Genomic DNA, 21,089 nt, shown 5'->3' on the forward strand with positions numbered 1-21,089 from the left:
CCAGAGGAAAGCAGCCCTCTCTGCTTAATAACTTTAGAGAGAACACATGCAGGACTAGTTGGATGCCCGGAAGACTAGCCAACCATTTGGAAGAGAAAACTGTTTATTAAAATTCACAGCTACCATTCTGTTGTTCACACTAGTGTAGGTATTGCACTGTGAATGCATGTTTGGCTGGAGAACCTGGAGCTTAGAAAGGTTCTCTGTAACTTTTCAGGTGGCATGAGTCAGTAGCGCAGCCCCTGACCACTGCCTTGCACCACCACACACTGCTAGCAGCCTAGCTGTGCCCTTGGTACTGCCATTCCACTGTGTGGGCTGACTCGCAGTGTTGCAGACGTTTCACGCTCTGAGCTCACAGTGAGGGCTTAGTGATGGCATCTCCTTGATGTTGCAGGCTGAAGAAAAGGCAGATGCACTGAATAAGGAGTTGCTGATGACCAAGCAGAAGCTGATTGATGCAGAAGACGAAAAGAGGCGGTTAGAGGAGGAGTCTGCACAGGTGAGGGGATCCTTGCTCCATCCCATACACCCGAATTTTGCTAATAGAGGTACTCTCTTGGCACCAGGGAACCTGGAGGCAGGGGCTTCAGTTACTTTTCAGTTTTAAGTTCCTCCTTAAAATGTAACGGTTCTGAAAAACTAAAGCATGAGTTAGTACATCATTAAGGTGGGAGAAGCTCCTGTGTATCATTGTGGAACACAACGAAAGCATGCTAGCATGTGCAGGAGAAGGCTCATCTCAAAATGTCCAGTCCTTGTCCTCTGATGCCTCTTTCATAGACTATACTATGAGAGCAAGTGGGTGACATGGGACCCAGTACAAGCTCCCAACCCTCTCCTCGGTACTTGCACATGACCTTCACAACTACTCATCTCAGGCAGGCCTAGCCGGGATGAGCCTGACCACACACTGCCTGTAACACTGCCATCTTTTCCTGGGCTCTTGTCTGTTTGGCCTGCACTGTCCTCACATAGTGGCTGGATGGAACAGCTTCAGTAGAAGCCCCATTGGAACTGAGCACTGGCATTTTGGGAAATGTTAAAGCTAGTACAGAGGATTAGTATTTCATTGGGAGGAGGAAGGAGGTCGCTGTGAGGGGTACCAAGTCCAGCCAGGGTAAGGGGAGGCACTTTTTGGAAAGCTTGTCACTATGGAGTTAACAACCGGGCTTCCTTTTTTTTTTTTTTTAAATGTGTACAGTTAAAGGAAATGTGCCGCCGGGAACTTGACAAAGCAGAATCAGAGATCAAAAAAAACAGCTCTATCATTGGTGACTATAAGCAGGTGAGTTCCTGCACAAGGGCCTACCTGGGCACATGGTGGGTAGAGTATGCACTCTAGCCTCAGTGCTGAAGCACACTGGCTTTCAATCCCTGTTCTGACCTTCGTCTCACTTGTAAACTATGTTGTAAGGAGGCACGCTTGCAGAGTGCCCAGCATACGGGTGGTACACAAAAGCCCGCATTTCAAGAGCATTTCAGCCGTCAGGAGACGGGAGTATCTCTGAATGTTGGCAATCCCCTTAGTCCAAGTCTGGTAGAATTTCTGCCAACACAGAACCAGATTGAACTCCCTTCTTCTGTAACTGGGATCTCACAGTGGCCTATACAAAACGTCGCAGATTGGTCCCCATCTACGCTACTGCAACCTCACCTATGCAGTCACAGCATATTCCAGCTTTCCAGCTGCTGTCCAACAGAATTTATTCAAAGTCCAACTTACACAAATGACATTAAACCAAGTCTGTGGTTTTATGTTTTAGATTTGTTCTCAACTAAGTGAAAGACTGGAAAAGCAGCAGACAGCCAATAAAGTGGAAATTGAGAAAATCCGGGTAAGATTTCTTGACTAAAAAGATTTCATAACCCTCCATCTAGTTAGTTGGTGGCATGGCCTATCCTTGACATAGTAGGTCCAAGTGAGCAGGGCTGAGCAATCCAGATAAAGTGCCTGCCACGGGCTCAGCTTGGTGCTCGACAGCTTATGCCTGTTTCTCTGGAAGGACCTGAGAATGAGACCAAATGTGCTGTGGCTTTAGAGCTCACACTTGGGTGCCTGGATTTTGAGCATCAGTGGGAAAGCCACAGTGTCACTTGAGGTTATGCAGACTCCCCACTGCACTCACGCCTTCTGCTGTAGAGTGTTTTTAATGTTTAGAGATTGGGGTCTTCTATAACTCAGGACTTTCTTTAAACTCTGTAAAGCACTTCTCCAACCTTACAGAGGCCGCTGGCATACTGACAGGATCCCTACTAACCTGCTTGCAGAGTGGTGCCAAGTTTGCACAAAGCAGTGACATCTGGCTAAAGATCTCACCAGCAGCAGACTCCATCATGACCAGAAGCACCTGTATTTTAAATATGCCCTCTGTGCTTCTAAACCTTGCCACAAATTTGAGAAATAAGAGGAAAAACCTTATAATCCAATGACTCAAAAGCAGATAAATTCTTTTTTCCTCTCTTGGATATTGAACTCAGGCCTTTCTCCACACACTAAAGTAGGTTCTCTCTGGCTGTTGACCCCCTCACACCACAGTTAACACTGTGTTTGTATACTCTTCAAGCCTTTCCTGATCCTAGATTAATATATAAAATTGCATTCATCCCAAGTTAGGCTTTCTTTTAACATTTACATTTCTAAATTTGGGATATGGATTTGTGTGATATAATTATCAGAATTTTCTTCCCAGTAGCATCCTGTTTTGGTGAAACTTTTGAAGATTTATTTTTTTATTATGTGTATGGAGTAAGTAATTCTAGAGCTCGAGTTACAAGCAGTTATGAGCAACTGATGTAGTGTTAGGAATCAAAGTCAGGTCCTCTGGAAGAGCATCACATACTCTTAGCTGCTGAGGCATTTCTTCAGCATCTATATCCAGTTTTGTATGCCAGTTCTTTATGTCAGCATTAGTATTTACCCATTTTCCCATCTTGGGAAATGTTTCAAGTTTTTAGAACCTGCAAGCTCCCCTGAACAAGCACAAAGCAACATAACTCATTGCTCCCAACTGGACATTTTCTCTCTATGCCAATTAGTGACAGTCCTTGCATATGATCCTTTGAGTGCATGCAGCTTTGTCTTCTTAGCCTAGAATTCCTCATGGTGTACAGCGGATCAAGAGGGTTTGTTGTTGTTTGTTTGTTTTTAATTGCTTTTGGTACAGAACACCAACCAGGTAGTCTTCAAAGTAGGTTGCCTGACACTTTTCCAAGATAACCAAACTTTTCTAGTACTCATAAGAGACACTGAGGCACATGCAGTATCTGACAGTATGCCATCTTCTGTTTTCTTTACTTCGGTGTTCACTTCAGCAAAAGGTAGATGACTGTGACCGCTGTCGAGACTTCTTCAACAAAGAAGGGCGAGTGAAGGCTGCCAGCTCAGCCAAAGGGGTTTCAGATGAGGACACAGATGAAGAAAAAGAGACACTCAAGAACCAACTGCGGGAGATGGAGCTAGAACTGGCACAAACCAAACTGCAGCTGGTAGAAGCCGAGTGCAAGATCCAGGTAACAGCTGTGCCATGAGTGCATACAAACTCCACAGCAATCAGATTCCTGGGCTGGACTAGGAACCCCAGAAATGACTTGTAGATTGGGATGTCACGTCCCTCACCATCATTTAAACTTTGACCATAGCCCTCCTGGGTAGAGTGCAATCCTTATTACTTACCAGAGTAAGTTTAACCATTTCAACTGACCTGAGGATCTAGACTTTATCATACTAATAATTACCAACAGAACTTAAGTGTTTTTAGTGGGACATTGGGCAAGTATTTAAAAACTACTAATCTCTCTGCACCTCACACTCCTTGTGTCCATATAGAAATAAGACTCAGAGCCCAGCAGTGGTGGTGCACACCTGTAATCCCAGCACTCCAGAGGCAGAGGCAGGTGGATCTTTTTGAGTTTTGAGGCCAGCCTGGTCTACAAAACGAGTCTCAAAAAGAGAGACAGAGAGAGATATGGGGAGTCCTAATCTTTGTCAGGCCCTATCAAGTACTAAAAATATTACATATACATAAGGATGATGGCTTAACAAATGAAACACCCATCACCTAACTGTGACCTTGGGCATATTACCTAATGGATATGAGCCTCCAGCCATCCTTATCACTGGGGCACCATGAGTGGTAGGAAGCTGGTTCAGGTCTAAAACTGCAGATCAGCTTTCCCATGCCACAAGCTGTTACTGGACACATCCTCTTTTGTCAGGTTCTGCCCTGGATACTGGGAGAGGGTTTGTGGCACTGCCCAGGACAACTTAGGCAACCCAAAAATCTAAGCTGTGGTCAGAGAATGGACAGAGAGTAGCTGCAGAAGATCAAGAGCAATGAGCATTTTGGACTGAAGGAGCAGCTCAGTACACAACCAAAGGGAGGAGAGGCCTGCCTGGTGAGGAATCTCAGGAAAAAGATGAAAACAGGTCCAGCCTGTAAAGCATCTCAAAGGCCACACTAAGTGCATTGGACTTACAGGAGTTTTAACTAGATGATGACAGTTGCAGGCGACAGTGATTTAGGAGGCTGTAATTTCAGACCAGGGGAGCTCCCAAATTCGGCACTGCAAACCTATCTTAGAGGAGCATACAGAGCTCTTGGCTTGGCTCTGCAAAGGCTGTGACTGGAGTTAGCATGATCCTCATGCTCACTGTTGTCTCTACAGGATTTGGAACACCACTTGGGCCTTGCCCTCAGTGAGGTGCAGGCAGCCAAGAAGACCTGGTTTAACCGCACACTGAGCTCCATAAAGACAGCAACTGGGGTTCAAGGGAAAGAGACATGCTGAGAAGAGCTGCTGCCTCCAGACACCTCCAGAAAATACACCACCTTTTGTTGCCTTCTTTGGCCAGATGTGTGACTCTGTGACATGTTCCAGGACCAGAATGTACCTAGGTCAGAGCTGTATCGCGTGTTGGTAGGTCAGTGGACCAGGGCTCCTGCAGCAGGCTGCCAACCCCAAATGATGCTGGACATGCACCAGAGTCCTGCCTCCGAGTGCCATCCGGGCCTCTTTTCAGTGTAAGAACACTTCACCCAGCCAGAGTTGGGTCATCTTCCAATGTGTTGATTTTCTTTTTATTTTCTAAACCCTTTATTAAAAAGAAATATATGTATATATAAACATATGTGTGTATTCACACATACACACACTCTGTCTCCTCTCTCTCTCTCTCTCTCTCTCTCTCTCTCTCTCTCTCTCTCTCTCTCTCTCTCTCTCCTTGGGTCGGGGAAAGTAATTCTTATCTGTCAGTGCCAGCAGAAGCTCCCAGAAAGATGAGACGCACTTTGAGTAGAAGAAGGGTCTTGTGGTCACGGCTCAAGTCACCTAATTTTGTTAACCAATACAGCGCACTGATTTTAATTTGGCATTATTCACATTTCTAAGCAATTCTATGCAACTCTCATAGTCCTGTCTTTTTTTTTTTTTTTAAGCATTAGCTGCCAAAACTACTTCAAAAGGCTAGAGTGGGCCACATGACTGTGAGACTGAATCAATCATGACATGGACAGCTCTTTGTTTAATGTGTCATGTGTACATATATATGTGTATATATGTGTGTGTATGTATATAAATCTTTCCCAGTACCCTGCACTACAGCGTTTAAATCCCAGACAACCTGCTAATTCTGTACACTGCCATCCGTGGCTGTGGGGCACTTCCTTTCATTTGAGGTTTGCTAGGCTCTGTCCTTCCTGCCATTGTAGGAGCTGGCAAGCGCTCCTTCACCCCTCACATTTGCACAGCAGGTTGTACAAGTGAGAAAAACTGAATACATGAGAGTCTGCACACTGAGAGGTCCCACCTTCTTGACTGAGTCCCTGTCAGGCTCTCAGAGTGGCCAGGTGCGTATCTCACTGGTCAAGATGGGCTGCGGATTCTTACTTTAAAGCTATGAAATAGCAGTTTTAGCACCTTTTTTTTTTTTTTTAATTAAAAACAAAACCTTTTGGCTTAATTTATATGCTGACAAATGGTCTCACAAGTGGCTCATCCTCTCTGCTCTGTGGAGGTGGCTTGGGTTTGTATATAATAACGAGTCGTTTTCCCTTTTTTGGCTCTACTAATAATGCTTGATGAGGTCATCTACGGTGGGGAGATAACAAGTGGCCAACCCTTCCCCCAGACCACTCCTACCACTTCCTGTGTCTGTCTTGTTCAGTTATCCAAACAGCTGTAAAGCCCATCTAAAACTAGGTGTGTGGACATTGTGCTAGGGTAGTTTGTGCGTCAACTTTATGAACTGAAATATAAACCAGTAAAATTGTATTACTATTTCTTTTGTTTGTTTTAACAGCATATTCATTAAATATTTTGGTACAAACAGCATTGCTTCGTACAAAAGCAGTTTCATGATTGTGGGTCCCTTTCCCATCCATCTCCCAGCAGCAGTTGGGACCAGCACATGCACATCGGAAAGAGCTGAGATGTGCCAAGCACATGGGGGAAGAATATATCATTAGGCACAGGCTGTGTTGTGCAAGAGATGAGTGTGTGTAGCCTTCCCTGAGAAGTGTGGTGCAGTGGCTGACAGGCGAGATGCTCCAGTGCTTAAAATCTAAGGTTTTCACAAGATAGGATTAGGCTTGGAAAGACATCATCTCACCACTCGGAGATGAGAGATGGGTGGCAGTACCCGAGGGGAAGCAACTGAAGAGCACCTTTTGCTCAGGGAGACTTGCTTAGCCACAGAGAAAGCAGTGTATAGCTGAGGTTCCTTTCTCTCCCTGCTAGGATCCACATTTGCAGACTGACTAGCTCCATGCTTTTCTAGGCCCAAGAGTCCCATGTTTGGGAGTGTTATCTTGACAGAAATCTCCAACCTGGAGCTATACACCAGCATTCGAGAAAGGAGCCCACACACCAGTCAGCCTTAGCATGTGGGCTGAAACAGAGTCAAACAAGGATCCTGAATTGGGGAGATACTTTACAGGTGTATGGGACACGCTGCTTTAGGTACAGGGTTTTTGCAAGGGAGACAAAGTATATGAGGGATACAACTCTGCAGTGACAGGATTTGCTGGGCAGAAGCAAGAGGACAATATAGGAAAGAGGGGGGAAAAGGTGGTCAGGGAGAGGCCCATTTCAAAGCCTTGAAAGGTGTGGGGAAGGACCTGCTGAAGAGTTTAAAGATAGTTTGTATTTGGGGAGTTTTCTGCTGATCCTTTGAAGGTCAAGAAATTGGAAAAAAAAAAAAGGGGGGGGTGAACAGAGGTAACAGGATATAAAAAGGAGAAAGGGAGTCCGCGAAACTTCATTCCACAGAAACACTAGACAGAGAAATTTAGTTTTCAGTGTTTGGGCCATAGATGGTCTTGGACAGGAGGGCTGGAGATGTATAGAGTGCATATTTGCTAATGAGTGGGTCACCTGTAGCACAAAGATGCTCAATTTCAACTGCTGACAGCTTTGGCAGCTGCTGCTGTGCTAGTGTCCTGTGTGGCTGTCTCTACCTACTGGATGCCAAAAGCACACATCCCAAAATATCTTTAGTTATTGCTTAACATTGCCTGGAAGGCACAGCCCCCGTTAGTGGATAAGCACTGCTTTCACTTGTAGCTTGATTGGGGAGGGGTGCACAGGCACATACATGCAGGGAACGTGGGGCGTGAGCAGGCAGCGGACAAAGATCGAAGAAGAGCCTCTTTGGGAAGAGTGGGTTGGGTGTCACAGGTGAAGGCTGGCTAGTGAGGTATGGAAACAGTTCGTTCAACTGTTGGTAAGGCAGGTCCAGAAAAGGGATGTTGCAGGGGCAGTGTGGCAGGGGCAGCAGGAGGCAGGGAGTTAAGAGCTGGAAGTCCTAGCCTGCTCTCTGTTCAAATAAGAAAGAAACAGCCTTCAGGCTGAAGACAATTAAGTCCAGAACACCACAGTTGCCTAGGTCTGAATGGCCCAAAATTAACAAACACCAGAGCCTTTGTGAAGAGGCAGTGAGCTAAGTGACACAGGTGGTTTGGGAGAGTCAGTCAGAGTACCAGATGCTAAAACACTGATTTTTTTTTTTTCCCCTCCTCAGATTCTCTGAGACAGGGACATGATCTAAAGCAGAGAGGATTAAAACCATACAAAATGACTGGGATGATGGCTCAAAGAATTAAAGGGCACAAGCACTAGGCTCTCCACCCTCTTACAGATGAAGAAATTAGGGTTCACAGAAGGGCCTAGAACAAGGCTACACAGCAGCTGTGTTGCCCTGCAGTTCTAATTCCCAGTGGGTAGGGAATTGGGGGGTGTGGGCTACCCCACATCCTGCCTGTTACGCAGGTGATCTCTTTACCATATGAAGATTATGTGGAAATTTGGGGGCATGACATGGCCCTGACTTCACACCTTATCCAACCTTTCTCTTTGTGGCTGCCCACCTCATAGGGGTTGTTGAGCTACTCACTACAGTAGGTTGTTAACGCCTGTCAAACAGTTCTCATGCTCTGCTCCCTCCCCTTCACTAGTTCCCCAATAAACTTTGCTGTAGTCTAGAGGCAAGACTGTTCCCTCAGGCCCTGAGAATACAGTTGCAGTAGAGACAGGCTGGCTCTTGAGTCCCCAACAGCAAGTCTGCAAGTCCAAGCTGATGGTGTGCAGAGAAGACACCGAGTTATAAGGCGCTTCTCTTAAGACCCAGTGCCACTGTCTACTTACCCAGCGGGCCAGGTGTCACACTGTTCTTCAACAGATTCCTCAGAGCTGCTGGAAGGAAGGCTTTCATCACCTTTGGAATCAAACTGCTTCCTGCTGCTCTGTAGACGTGCTATTCCTGTTTCTGGTAAAGCCCAAGTCTTGCTAACACATGGGACAGTTGTAAGGGTTAGAAATGCAGGGTGTAAAATGGTTTAGATTGAGCACTCATGCAACATGATTCAGAGCCAGCTGCAAGCTTCAGAAAACTACACAGGCCCTGGGCCCACATCCCAAATCACTACACCAGGATGCAAGCAGGCACACACACATGCACTCCCTTCTGTGAAATGAGAAACCTGTAATGACCTGAGTTTGTCTCACAGACCAGGAAAGGGAGTGAGGCTTATACTTGATTCTATTTTATTGATATGTCTGTGTATTTGGGTACATATGTATGTGCAGGTGCCCACAGAGGCCAGAAGGCACTGGATCCACTAGGTGGGTAGGTGGGTGGGTGGGTGGGTGGGTGCTGGAAGCTGAACCTAGGCCTTCCTAGGTTCCTGAGCCGTCTCTGCAGCTGACAATGTAACTTTTCTTTTTAGCAGAATGAGTTCTGCACAGAATAGTCCAGCCCATTCCTAATTTACACATAGCGTTTATTTTTATTCATTCAAATGGAAAAGAAATGCAACATGTCAAGGCATTACAAACTTCAGCAGCCAGACAAGGGGGCCAGTCTATGGCAGAGTCCAACATAGTCAACACACAGGAGCCGCAGTGTGGGTGTGCTGCTCGCAGGGCTCGGAGCAGAGCAGGGTCCCTTTGGATGAAGGCCAGGCATCTGTGGGCGAGGCACTGATGATAGTCCACACATGCAGGCTGCTGCTTCAAGCACGCTGACACTTGGGAAGTCCAGAGTCTGCATGTCACCACAGGCCCAGAGGTATGGGACAGTCCATGGTGCCGTGGTTTCCAATACTTAACATAGTATACACATCATGAGGTTATTGCCAAAGACTTTGCACTGCAAATTATACTATTTACATTGTACTTCAGAAAACAGCAAATACAAAGGGGTTTTTAAACAGACTCCTAAACACTAACTTGACCCACATCAGACCCGAGTGTGCTAAAGCCTGGAGAAAAATGCCACCTGTAACTCTGCAATAGACAGGTTTCCTCCTCCTGGACCAACAAAATGTTTGCCTGAGCCTTGGTGTGCTTCTTGAAGCCAGCAGTACTCCTAATTCCGGGGATGCAAAGCGAGGGCTCTTGGAGAGGATGAGGATGTTGGCAGTTTCTACAACTGAGCATCCTTTCCAGAAAACATTCAGGGTCAGTAAGCCCCGCCACACCCCCACAATGCGGCCTGCCAACCAAAATGCTGTCATGTTAAGTGAGGAAAATGACATTCCGCATCCTACACTTGGATGTCTTGTGGGGCGTGAGAGCTAACGGGTGGCACCAGGCTAGCTTGAACTTCAACGATGAATGTTAGAAAAGGGACTGCATGCATCTGGAAGCAGCAACACTTCTGTCCTTACTTAGTTCATGTCACAGTTTTTTTGTACTTGTGGAATGTGGGCTTACCTGGCTCCCATCCAAATCCTTCTTCACAGATGGGTACACCATCGCTATCTTGAGGGTCAGCTGGGACGTGACTGTGTCCAGGGGGCAGGTTTCCTGTGTCCTGTTACTGATTCACTAAACCAGAATGCGTATGCCCACAAGAACCAAGTTCCTTGGCCAGAGCGAGAAGGTATGCTCAACCAGGAAGGGTAGACTGTACCAGCCACTCAGAGAAAGGCAAGGAGCCAGAAACTGGAAATGAAACTTTCTAAGTTACAGGAAGAAACTTTAACTACCAGAGCTAAGGGACAGTATTTGTTTGTTTGTTTATTTTATTTTGAACATAGACATCTGTTACCTAACTTAGGAAATAAGCAGATGGCATTAAGCCTATAACTGAAGGCTATGACATAGTCACAGGCATGGCTCTATCATTGACTAACCTCGACAAATGACAAGAACTACCCTATTGTGGTTAGAGCACAACACAGGACTTGGCTGCCACCTATATGAATATTCTTGAGGCAGGTAGTAGTGGCACACACACTTTAATACCAGCACTCGGGAGGCAGAAGTAGGCATGAGTTCGAGGCCAGCTTGGTCTACAGAGTGAGTTCCAGGACAACTAGGACTACGCAGAGAAACTCTTAAAAAGCATCAGCTATCGCCAGATTGCACACTCTTTATATCTTTATATCTAAGACAGAGCCAGTCTCTACTTACTCCATCCTTCCCCTCCACAAACCCAGAAACTTCTCTAGAAAAATGTGAGAAATGCCCCTTCTACTATCAGCACCAGAGCTATCCCACATCACTAAGACATGACCAGGCAGCAAAATCCACGGCAGCAATCCCTATAGATTAGTGGTTCTCAATCTGTGGGTCACAACCCCTCTGGCAAACCTATCTAAAAATATTTACATTATGATTCCTAACAGTAGCAAAATTACACTTATGAACTAACAACAAAAATAATTCTATGGTCAGCACAACATGAGGAGCTGTATTAAAGGGCCACAGCATTGGGAAGGTTGAGAACCAATGGAGCAGAGGGACCTAAACAAGACTGAAGAAGATAGCTAGCATGTCTCCCAGGCATACCACCTTGAAGAATCTCTGCAGATCACAAAACCTCACCAAGAGCAAGCAGCTGTTGCTGGAACTTAATAGATGAAAGCTGCTTTTAATTGGCTAAAAACTGCCCCGAGGCTTAAGTACCTGGAAGAGAGAAGAATGATTCCAAGAAGTACCCTCCAGGCCCAGGATGCACCTGTTCATAGAAGGCTGCAAGGCTTGGCTTGAAGTGAGTCTGTGCTCCATACAGCTTCCTTACCCTATGATTTAGTTCTGAAGGGGTGGGGTGAGGGGGGTAGATAGAGACTTCTGTTTACCATTTTACACTCAACACACCAAGACCCCAAGCCAAAATTGGCCTGGACACAAAAAAGGCCAAGGAAGAGCAGTGAAACTGTCATGTGCTACTACTCTTTCATCACTGATAATGACAAGCAAGAAAACTCTCTAGCGGCGCTTCTCACCCTAATCCCAAGAGTACCTCACCCCTTAGAGTCTAGTTCACACTAAACCGAAAGGTACAACTTGTGGTTATAAGCATGGTCTAGCATAATCAGAGTGGCATTACTGAATGGAATACATCTATGGCCATTTTACCCTCCTAAACTTGTCTGTCGACTGTCCACCACCTAGAGAATACCCTGTGCCCTCAGCCTATCACTCAACCTGTCCTAATCTAGCCCAAGTATATCTGAGCAACAAAAAGCTGTGGCTAGACAACTGGCCCCATCTACCATCTGGGCCCAGTCTCTTCTTGGAGCAACCACGCCATCCTCCAGGTCTAACCCTATAACTGCTGCCTCCCTTGGGCTCTCCTCACTCAAAAGTCTTCACTCCTCTGGGAGATGACCATAGACCTTCCTGAACCCTGCTGTTTCACTCTCTGGCCAGCAGTTATGTACCTGTCACTTCCTGCTGACAGGATCTATACCTTCCTTACCCCCAGTAAATATACAGGACAGCTTAGGAAGCTGCCACAGGATAGATCTCTACCAGCTAAGGCCAGGGCTGGCTTCTGCCTGGTATCTACTTAGATACTTACTGTGACTGGACACAGCCACACTCACCAGTGCCTACACCATCTGTTTGCGTGCTGCAGTGGCAGAGTTGAGAGTGTGGCAGCAACTGTGTGCCCACAATGCTCACTGCATCCATCCAGCTCCTTACCATTCTCGAATGTGGTAAGCAGATTCTGGAAGGATGCTGGAAAGGAAAGGTTGTTGGCACAGAGTAGGAGGAGGGCTCCTAACAGATCTTCCCCGTTAGGAAGATGTCACAGATGGGAAGGTGACATTTATGTGGCCCTAGAGTTGTCACTGCTCAAAGACTGATAGGCTTGGTATCACAGATTACTTTAATACTTCCAAATAACTTGGAAGTATTATACTGACTTGAGGCCTCCAAATAACAGCTACCTCCAGTTTAGTCCAGAGCAAAGCTACACAAATTCAATGGTGTAGAAACCCATCCTGATTTGCTCACTGGTTGAGTATCCGCCTCCTATGTCTAAGGCCCTTAGTTTTTAAACACACACACACACACACACATACACACACACACGAGCACTGAAAGAAATATAACACCTTGCGGTTCCCACACGGCTTCCACGACACGCAGGAGACGTGGCTAGAGAAGCCCAGAGCAAATCCTTCAATAACCACATAGCTTTTCCCTCCTTAAAGACCAGTGTAAAGAAAATATACCTTCCCACTGGCAAAAGACTATACACATGCCGAATCCAAAAAAGCACTAGCCCTCACACAGGATAAATTTTAAAAAAAGAAAAAAAAAATTTCTAAATGAAAGCAAAAGACAGACCCCAGTATAAGGGAATATCCAGTGCCTATCACGACTGTGATGGGCAGGTCCAGCCTTGTAAATAACAAAATGGCAAAGAGGCCAACTGGCTGGCTTCAAACTTGTCTGCCCGATGCCAACAAAGGTGCTTCTTTCCACAGCCCCATCTGCACCCCTGCTCCACTCCTGGCTCTAAACTTATCAGTACCTTCCTGATGAGAGGCAGCATCACTCACTCCCAATAGTGGTCTATCAGATCTGCTTACGCAGAGCAAACTGAGGCCCTGTTCACTGCAACCAATAAGCCAGGACCCTGGGCAGAAACTTAACTGCTCCCCCATTTTGGACCCAGCTCTAGCAACTCCCTCCAATCCTTATCTAGGCATGGCAACAACCTCTTCCTTATCAGCCATGATGACAAGTTCTTGGCTGTCCAGACATCCTTCCATAATTTTTTTACACTATTGAAGCACGGTAATCACAAAAGGCATAGAACCCAGGGCTCTTCACAAAGTGGCTCTGGAAAATACCTCCCCCACCTACTCTCTGACCCTGGTAACTATTCCAGGACCCACACCAAGGCATTTCACAAAGCGTGGCGGATCGCACCTTTCTCTGCCCTCGGGTGTCTCTGCCTAGGCCCCCTCCAGATTCCCCCACTGTTCTGTGCTGTCCCAACCAAAGGCCTGGGTCACTTGGGCTAGGGCTACTGCAACTGTGATTCAGCTCTATGCCCTTCTTATGCTATTAGTCAACTCACAGGCCTGGCTCCTCTCCCAGCGGCCTACAAAACTGAAAATGGGCATGCTAGACGTGAGCCCTAACACCAGGAATAGCATCCCTATGAAGGGATAGAACAGAGCTGCTGGCAGTGATAACTCCACTAAAGAAGACAGCTCTGATTCTACTCACACCTCCTGACATGTACCTCCCTTACCTGCACCTCATATCTAACCAGTGGTCTTCTGTCCTTCCTCAGTTCTCCTAAACTGGAAACCTTGCCATGTGACACTACCCCCAACACTGGACCCAGCCAAAGTAGAGGATTACAAGGTAACATACAGAGGTTTTTCTCAGTACGTTCATGTGCTCAAGAGAGACCAGCTATTCCCTGCAACATCACCCAGTCCTGTCACAGGGAGTGAAAACAGACATCCCACGGCACAACTTCTTTTACTCTACTATCGGGGGTGGTGTTTCTCATGGGATCTCACTGCATAGCTCAGGCTGTCCATGAACTCATAGTCCTCCTCATGCACCACCAAAAGCAGCTACATAGCTTCAACATATGCCATCACCACACCATAGTCCTCATTCTTACCTTGTCATCTTCCAAAGCACACCGCCTGGCCCATGTGGTACCTTCATGTCAAACTGCCCACCTGGTTTGTTCATCGTTGTCTTTACCCTTGTGGAACCACATACAATAAATAAAATCCTTTAAAATAACTGAGAAGAGTATCCATGTTTGCCTAAGGCCAGCCCTTCACTAGCCTTGACATCCTGGTCCTTTGGTCTTGTTTCTGGGTGACTTCAGCCTTCCTCAACTGACATCCTCCATACATACTTCCCAGAGGAGGACATCCCTAATTTTTCTTTTTTGGCCTCAAACTCAAAGATCTGCCTGCCTCTGCCTCCCTGAGTGCTGGGATTACAGGCGTGCACCTCACCCTGCCCCTAATTTTTCTTAAAGTAGCCTCAAATGCATATGAGAGGTTTTACAAAGCAGAGACTGCTCTAGAAAGTGCCTCTGAGAGGATGAGCCTTTTGGTTAATTAAGCACATGCCAAATAACACACCCTCTCGGAAAAAAAAAAAAATCACATTTCCAAAAGCCTAGGATCTCTCCAAGCAGCATCCACTAAATCTGTACTTCATTATATAGAGTTTTGCTAACAGCACAAGACTAATGATATTCCAACGCACAGCTAGCAAAAACCAGGCTTCCTGGCTCAGAGATAATTATCAATCCATTTCCACAGGAACCAGGGAGAACATGAGCTAGGACAGGAAAGGGAAGAGGAGAGCTGGATTATTTCTGTTTGTTCCATTTTGTAAGGCACACACAGTAGTCCCAAAGACTAGAAGAAAGGTAAGTAGAATGTACCAGCAACAGAGGAAGGACACTGTGTCAAGTGGTGATGGGACGTGGCAGCGTGCACAGTAGCAGCTGAGCAGAGCACGGTCCAGACCATGCAGGCTCTGCTGCTAAGCACTATGTAACCATGTCACTTTACCTACGTCCTTTCTAATGAGAGCAAACTTCCAGGTCCTTCAGTTGCAGGATTCAAAACCAACCCCTAGGAGAGTATCTCTTAACCCTCAGAGCAGCACAGAAATCTGAATTCCTCTGTGTGGCTCAACACTCACTAATTAGAAGCCACAATGTTTTGCCACAAACAAGCAGGCTGGTTTGTAAAGACCTCTGGGGTTTTGGTTCTGTGTAGAACAACCATCCCTGCATCGCTCCTTCTCTAGGAGTCGGAGCTCGAAATGGACTACAAAATGGGAGAGGGTTCAGCAGTGCTCTGTTTCCCATTAAAACCGGGGGGGTGGGGGAGGCTCTCATTCCTTCACGCACTTTGATGCTCTGGAACTTGGTCAGAATAAGACTCTTCCTTCCAGTTCCCCAAAGGAGGACAGCATGCTTCCCAGAAAAAGGTGTCAGTTGTCAAAGATGAAAGGAGCTTGGGCAAGGTAGGATTCTGTATTCCATCGCCACATCTTCTTGCCCCTAAGCAATTGGTGATTAAGTTGGGAAGTGGCCTACAAGCAGCGAGGTGAGAAGCAGATATATCCAGAGATCCTACAACCCTCAAACCAGGTTCACTGAACTCTGGGCCCAAGATGGAGGGAAGACTCACATTCCAAAATGGCAAATGCTTAGCACTCAGCATGGGTCCAGAAAGGTGATATGTCGCCTCATTACACCTGACCAGGTATACTGCTCTACACCAAACCCCTTCCTCTACCCCATAAGCAAAACCCTCATCAAACCCCATCACCTTTCTCAGAAAGACAATGTGTTCACAAAAATGAAGAGCTAATGAAAATAGATATCCCAGCCTCTTGCTATTTCATCCAAACAGAACAAGCTTTTGACACAAAAGCTTCCTGTTTATACAGTCCACTGTGTTCTTTCTCTTCATCCCCTTTTGTTAGCTATCCTTTTATCATCAGTCATTCCCCTACCCCACAAAAAGGAAATATCCCTGTTTTTTTTTTTTTTCAGAGTATTCTGTCTGCCCAGAAATACGCTTAAGACAGGAAGCCTAGAATTCAGCTCAGCATTCATCTCTGCTTTATAATTTGCAGTGTGCTAAGCAGAAAGAAGCTTTGGCACCAAACATAGATGGTATTATTTCCTGTCTCTAGCACTTAACCCTGAACATCAGATTTATGTCTAGATCAGAAATAACAAGAGGGCTGCCTTAGAATTAAGAATGTCCCGGTACCATACATGCCCTCATACCAATTCTAACATTGTTCCTTCCTCATTCCCATTCTGGCTTCTTAAATCTGCTACTCACAACCCAAAATAGCTCTTCCTGACCCCAAAATCATTCCTGTCAAAAAAAATTTTTTTGGTATTTTATATAGTTGTTACATGAACATTGTAGGTGACAACATGTTATGATGTCAAAATGTTGGCCAAGCCTAAGTCTGACACACAAAGGCTGCCATTAACTGAAACTAGGAATAATTAGTTGTTCAAAGGGAACTGAGAAGAAGAATCTCCAAGAAAGAAAAGGGACAGCAATGTCCAAACTGCAACTGTGCAGACTCCGTGCAGCAGCAAGAGATGACTGTGCACCCACTCCTCTCCAGCCAGGACGTGTTAACTCACACACCCAACCACTGCCCAGGCATTGGAATGGTGGCAATCTTCACACTACCCCCTTGCAAGGCAATACAGCCACTTGCACAAATGGTAAAGTTCTAGGAAGAAAGGTCATGATCCTCCTCTGATAACTGGTAACTGGTCAGGGTTGTTTTGGTTGGCTGTTTGGTTTGGTTTTTTTGTTTTTTATGGAAGGGGATGTTTGTTGGTGTGTGTGTGTGTGTGTGTGTGTGTGTGTGTGTGTATTAAGAGCCTTTCTTCACTGTACACACTGGTGCACACCAGTAATCCCAGGACTCAGGGAGGTAGAGGCAGGCAGATCTCTGTGAGTTTGAGGCCAGCCTGGTCTACAAAGAGAGTCCAGGACAGACAAGGCTACACAGAGAAATCCTGTCTCGAAAACCTAAAAACAAAAACCAAAAAAGAAAAAGAGCCTTTTTTCAATGCTGGCCAAATGAGATGAAAAACCTACCAACAGTTTCAGTTCAGAGAACTTTTACTAGGTAACACAAGTTTAACTAGCCTCCTTTAAAGGTAATTCTTGTCCACACAGTTTTTTCTAAAAGTACAGCATTTCAGAATTCAATCTGTGTTTCCACTTAACTCACCTCCTACCAGCCGGAACTCAACCTGTCCTCCCTCTGAAGCTCAGATCTTTGCGGGTGTGAGCTAGCACGTGCATTGTGGACTCTAGCCCTTTATTCAGCAACTTGACCATCAACCCACTTGTCCTTATCTCAAACAGAAATTTCCAGTTGTGTCCAAATCAGTAATCAAAAGGATAGAGATACAAAAAGACTAATAATGCCCTAAGAGTTATCAGACAGAAAGGAGGCCTCATGTGGTGACTAGCGCAGATGTTTTCCACTGACCAGCCACGCATGAACCAAGAATCAAGCACCACAGGAGAGTCTGAGTCAACAGCATTCTAACTATGCTTCCTAGGACCCCTCCTTTCCTTCTGAGGTTTATAATAACTTGTTCTCTACCACCAAACACCATAGTTTTAAAGACTATCTTCTGGCCATTGTAGGTTTTTTTTTTTTTTTTTTATTACTGAAGTGTGAATAGGAAACTTGAATCAGCAGGTAGATGGATGGACTAAGTTCAGCCCTTGTGAAATTCTAAGCACCCATAAATCCTAAACAAGTATTTACAAACTCTGGGCTACAAGCCGGCTGGTGATCGAACTGCTGCAGCAGAAATGAGCAAATCTGGCCCACTGAGTCTGGCCTCTGCCTAGGAGCTGCCCAAGCCTATGAATAAGCACAAAGAGTAAGTGAACTCTACCCTGAGCAGGCCATGCAGCTGCTGTTTAAGCCAGCAGAGCCCCACCTCCCTGGTGTCCTTCGTTCCCCCTCAAACAGAACAGCAGACTCAGCATTCACAGAGCACTTCCTATGTAGCAGGTACCATGAAAAGCTTTGAATATATGAACTCATCAGATTTCCAAGCTCCTCAGGAACAGGCTGGAGTAAGAGAAATGCTTTGGCCCAGATTCTCATAGTTTCTATTCTGTATCTCTAGCTGTGCTGTAAAGCTTATATAACCCAAATTTGCATTATGGTTCTATTTTTAAATACTTCCAAGGATCAGTTAACGGAAGCTGTTAGCTCCTAACTGAAACGATGGTATGTGGGAAAGAATATCTATTTGTACAACTAATCCAACATGAATTCCTTACTTAAAACAGTCTTTCTGTAAGATACTATTAGGAAAAGTGGAACTCACTCTTAAGCAGACTGCACTGTGCTCTGTAAATTAGGCGCTACAGAAAACACACACCAGTATTGAAGCTCCTCTTGACTGGAGGTGCTTGGGTCTGCTGTTGTCACTGATACCCCAAACATCTCCCTCCTTCAGCCTCCTAGTCATGCTAAGGAACCCATGGTCACTGGCTGCATGGTATCAGATGTTGCAGAGAACAAGCCTAAATGCCATGGCATCTTTCCAGTTCCGGGTGACTTGAGGAGGTACTGGCATTAAGAGGAGACATGAAAGGCAGACCATTCACAGAGCGAACTGCTTTCAGATATCACTCTGCTCACAATGCCTCTGGTTTACAGGCTTCAGACAGCTTGGGGAAAAAAAAAAACAAAACATCTCTAGCTCATTTTAACTTAGTACTGACTATTCTCCTCTGCTCCTATCATTTGTGAAAAATAAGAATCAGAAAAATTACAGCAAGTGACTTCTTGTAACTCTAACACTCACCTGCCATTTAAAGAATGTAGTCAGTGCTTATATTTCCCACTGTATTCTTTGCAGGACTATAGCAAGTGCTGCCAAGCAGGGCTGCAGTGGGCTGACGCCCCATTTTCTGACCATACACTTGGACAGAGGATGAGTAGCATAACCAGAGCAGATCTTAGGCCCCCAAGAGTGCCAGAGAAATATGCTACTTGAGGATATCCTCAAGTAACACCAATTTGTGGTGTTGAAAAGCCTACAATATCCAATATTTTATAATTAAACTACTAAATAAATTAATAACTTTTGCCACTGTTAATACACTATCTCCGAAAGTAGGGTATTTATTTACAACAAGGCCAATTCTGTCAGCAAGGAAACTTTCATACTTAAGATGTTTCCATTGGTCGGAGCCTCTGTTCCCTGGTTCCAGAAAAAGACCTGCATCAGCAGGCACAGGACTGAGCTGCACTGCACCTACTCTGCTTTGTACAGCCTTTAGCAGAAGCCAAACTCATGAACTGCAGGTTCCGTCTGGGAACAAAGTTCCAGCAGCCTCAATGCTAGAGATAAACAGAAACTGCTACAGAAAGAAATGTAAAACATAAAAATTTATTTACACACAAACATACAGCTAAGCATCTAACATAATGAGGTGTATTTGTGGGATATACTAACTTAAGCAAATCCTTATTAAAGCATTTGATCTAACCCTCATGTCCTTTACATGAACCCTGTTCATGACTGAATACAGTGAGAAATGATATTCTAGGTACCTAACTTGATAAAGACAGACAGATTCCTTAAGTCGATTTGGTTTCCACAGACTCAGTATTCACCTTTCTGAGTCTTGCTCAAGTTGATTTAGCAAATAATTAGCTTAACTCAGCCAATTACACATATTCCCCATAGTTCACTCTTTTGTCTTTTGTGTTTCTCTATTGCTTTTTGTTTTTAATGGCTTCTTGCTGTTGCTGTATTAGGGCATGCAACACAGGTCAGAGAAGGTTCTCTTCTTGAGAGATTGGCACTTGTACCCTCAGCCTGTGCAGCAAATGCACACATGAATCCTACAGCACTGTCACCAGCATTACTGCTTCTGATATCCCAGCTTCTTGGCCAAGACAGTGCCCTGTCACTTTAACTCTCCTTAGATAGTACTGCTACAGCTGAATTATTACATTAAAACAGGTGCTGCTGTATGTATAACTTACATATACACTATATCCTAAGTTTCTCCCCACAAAATACACTTGACTCAGTAAATGTGAAATGGTTCTCTTGAATAAAAAGCATTTACAAGAGTATTAAAACAAATGCTGAAAATTACTATTTTACATTCAGACCATAAAAATTTTAAATTATGCAGTGACATAAGACCTAAGAGATCAAATACATCATATGATTGTCATATATGCAGGTTGTGTTAATTGGTTATTTTTTCTTTAATCAGAAAATAAAAGAGCTTACCTTTGTATACTGAGATCACAGCTTACAGTCACTATATCTCAGCCTATTTTATACAAGTGATATGGCTACGGAGGTCCGAGGAGAACGAGAATAAAGTGAGATAAACGTGCTGAAAACTGCTTAAAAGTATTAACCTGAAATACACAGAGGGTCCAACACCAGTTTTAAAAATACATTAACGAGGTATTCCCAGCTCTTCAATTAATTACGGTGACTGATTCATGATTTTCAAACATTCACCCAATTTTTCAAAAAAGAAAAAAAAAAAGAGGCTAATCCAAGCAAAACCTATCAGGAATTCATTCCCACTGGTAACAATTTGAGAGATCACAAACAATTTCAGAAGCTACTTAAAACCCAACCCCTGACTTCACCATACTATGCACCGAACCTCATTAGCATGAGGTAAGTTGGAAATCTATGGAGCCATTAAGGGGCACAAGAGATGGGGCACTCCTGCAGCCTTAAGGGATACAGGTTGCCAGCCACAACCCTGGTGAATTCAGCACTGGCCCCCACCAAAAGA

General features: G+C 45.1%; 2 protein-coding genes across 12 annotated transcripts in view; one reads left to right on the forward strand and one right to left on the reverse strand.

Moving 5' to 3' along the window:
* The window catches only part of Rabgap1 (RAB GTPase activating protein 1), a 126,505-nt gene extending 120,172 nt beyond the window's left edge, over window positions 1-6,333 (forward strand). For all 9 annotated transcript variants that reach the window (XM_060390060.1, XM_060390062.1, XM_060390063.1 and 6 more), the window contains 5 exons: window positions 398-502; window positions 1,205-1,288; window positions 1,767-1,838; window positions 3,316-3,513; window positions 4,669-6,333. In XM_060390060.1, coding sequence (XP_060246043.1) covers window positions 398-502; window positions 1,205-1,288; window positions 1,767-1,838; window positions 3,316-3,513; window positions 4,669-4,791 — 582 coding nt within the window. In that variant the 3' untranslated portion in view covers window positions 4,792-6,333. The remainder of the gene's footprint in view (window positions 1-397; window positions 503-1,204; window positions 1,289-1,766; window positions 1,839-3,315; window positions 3,514-4,668) is intronic.
* Window positions 6,334-9,261: 2,928 nt separating this feature from the next.
* The window catches only part of Strbp (spermatid perinuclear RNA binding protein), a 118,965-nt gene continuing 107,137 nt past the window's right edge, over window positions 9,262-21,089 (reverse strand). The window contains exons 18-19 of one of the 3 annotated variants that reach the window (XR_002476304.2): window positions 20,564-20,697; window positions 9,262-14,470 (exon numbers count right to left, since the gene is read on the reverse strand). Coding sequence is in view for 1 of the 3 variants with exons in the window: in XM_021633345.2 (XP_021489020.1) it covers window positions 20,693-20,697 (5 nt within the window). In the remaining 2 variants the exon portion in view is untranslated. Of the gene's footprint in view, window positions 20,698-21,089 lie in introns of all 3 variants that reach the window. The other 2 variants (XR_009593833.1, XM_021633345.2) reach the window with 2 other exon arrangements.

The sequence above is a fragment of the Meriones unguiculatus genome, chromosome 8 (assembly GCF_030254825.1).
Source record: "Meriones unguiculatus strain TT.TT164.6M chromosome 8, Bangor_MerUng_6.1, whole genome shotgun sequence".
Classification (NCBI taxonomy): domain Eukaryota; kingdom Metazoa; phylum Chordata; class Mammalia; order Rodentia; family Muridae; genus Meriones; species Meriones unguiculatus.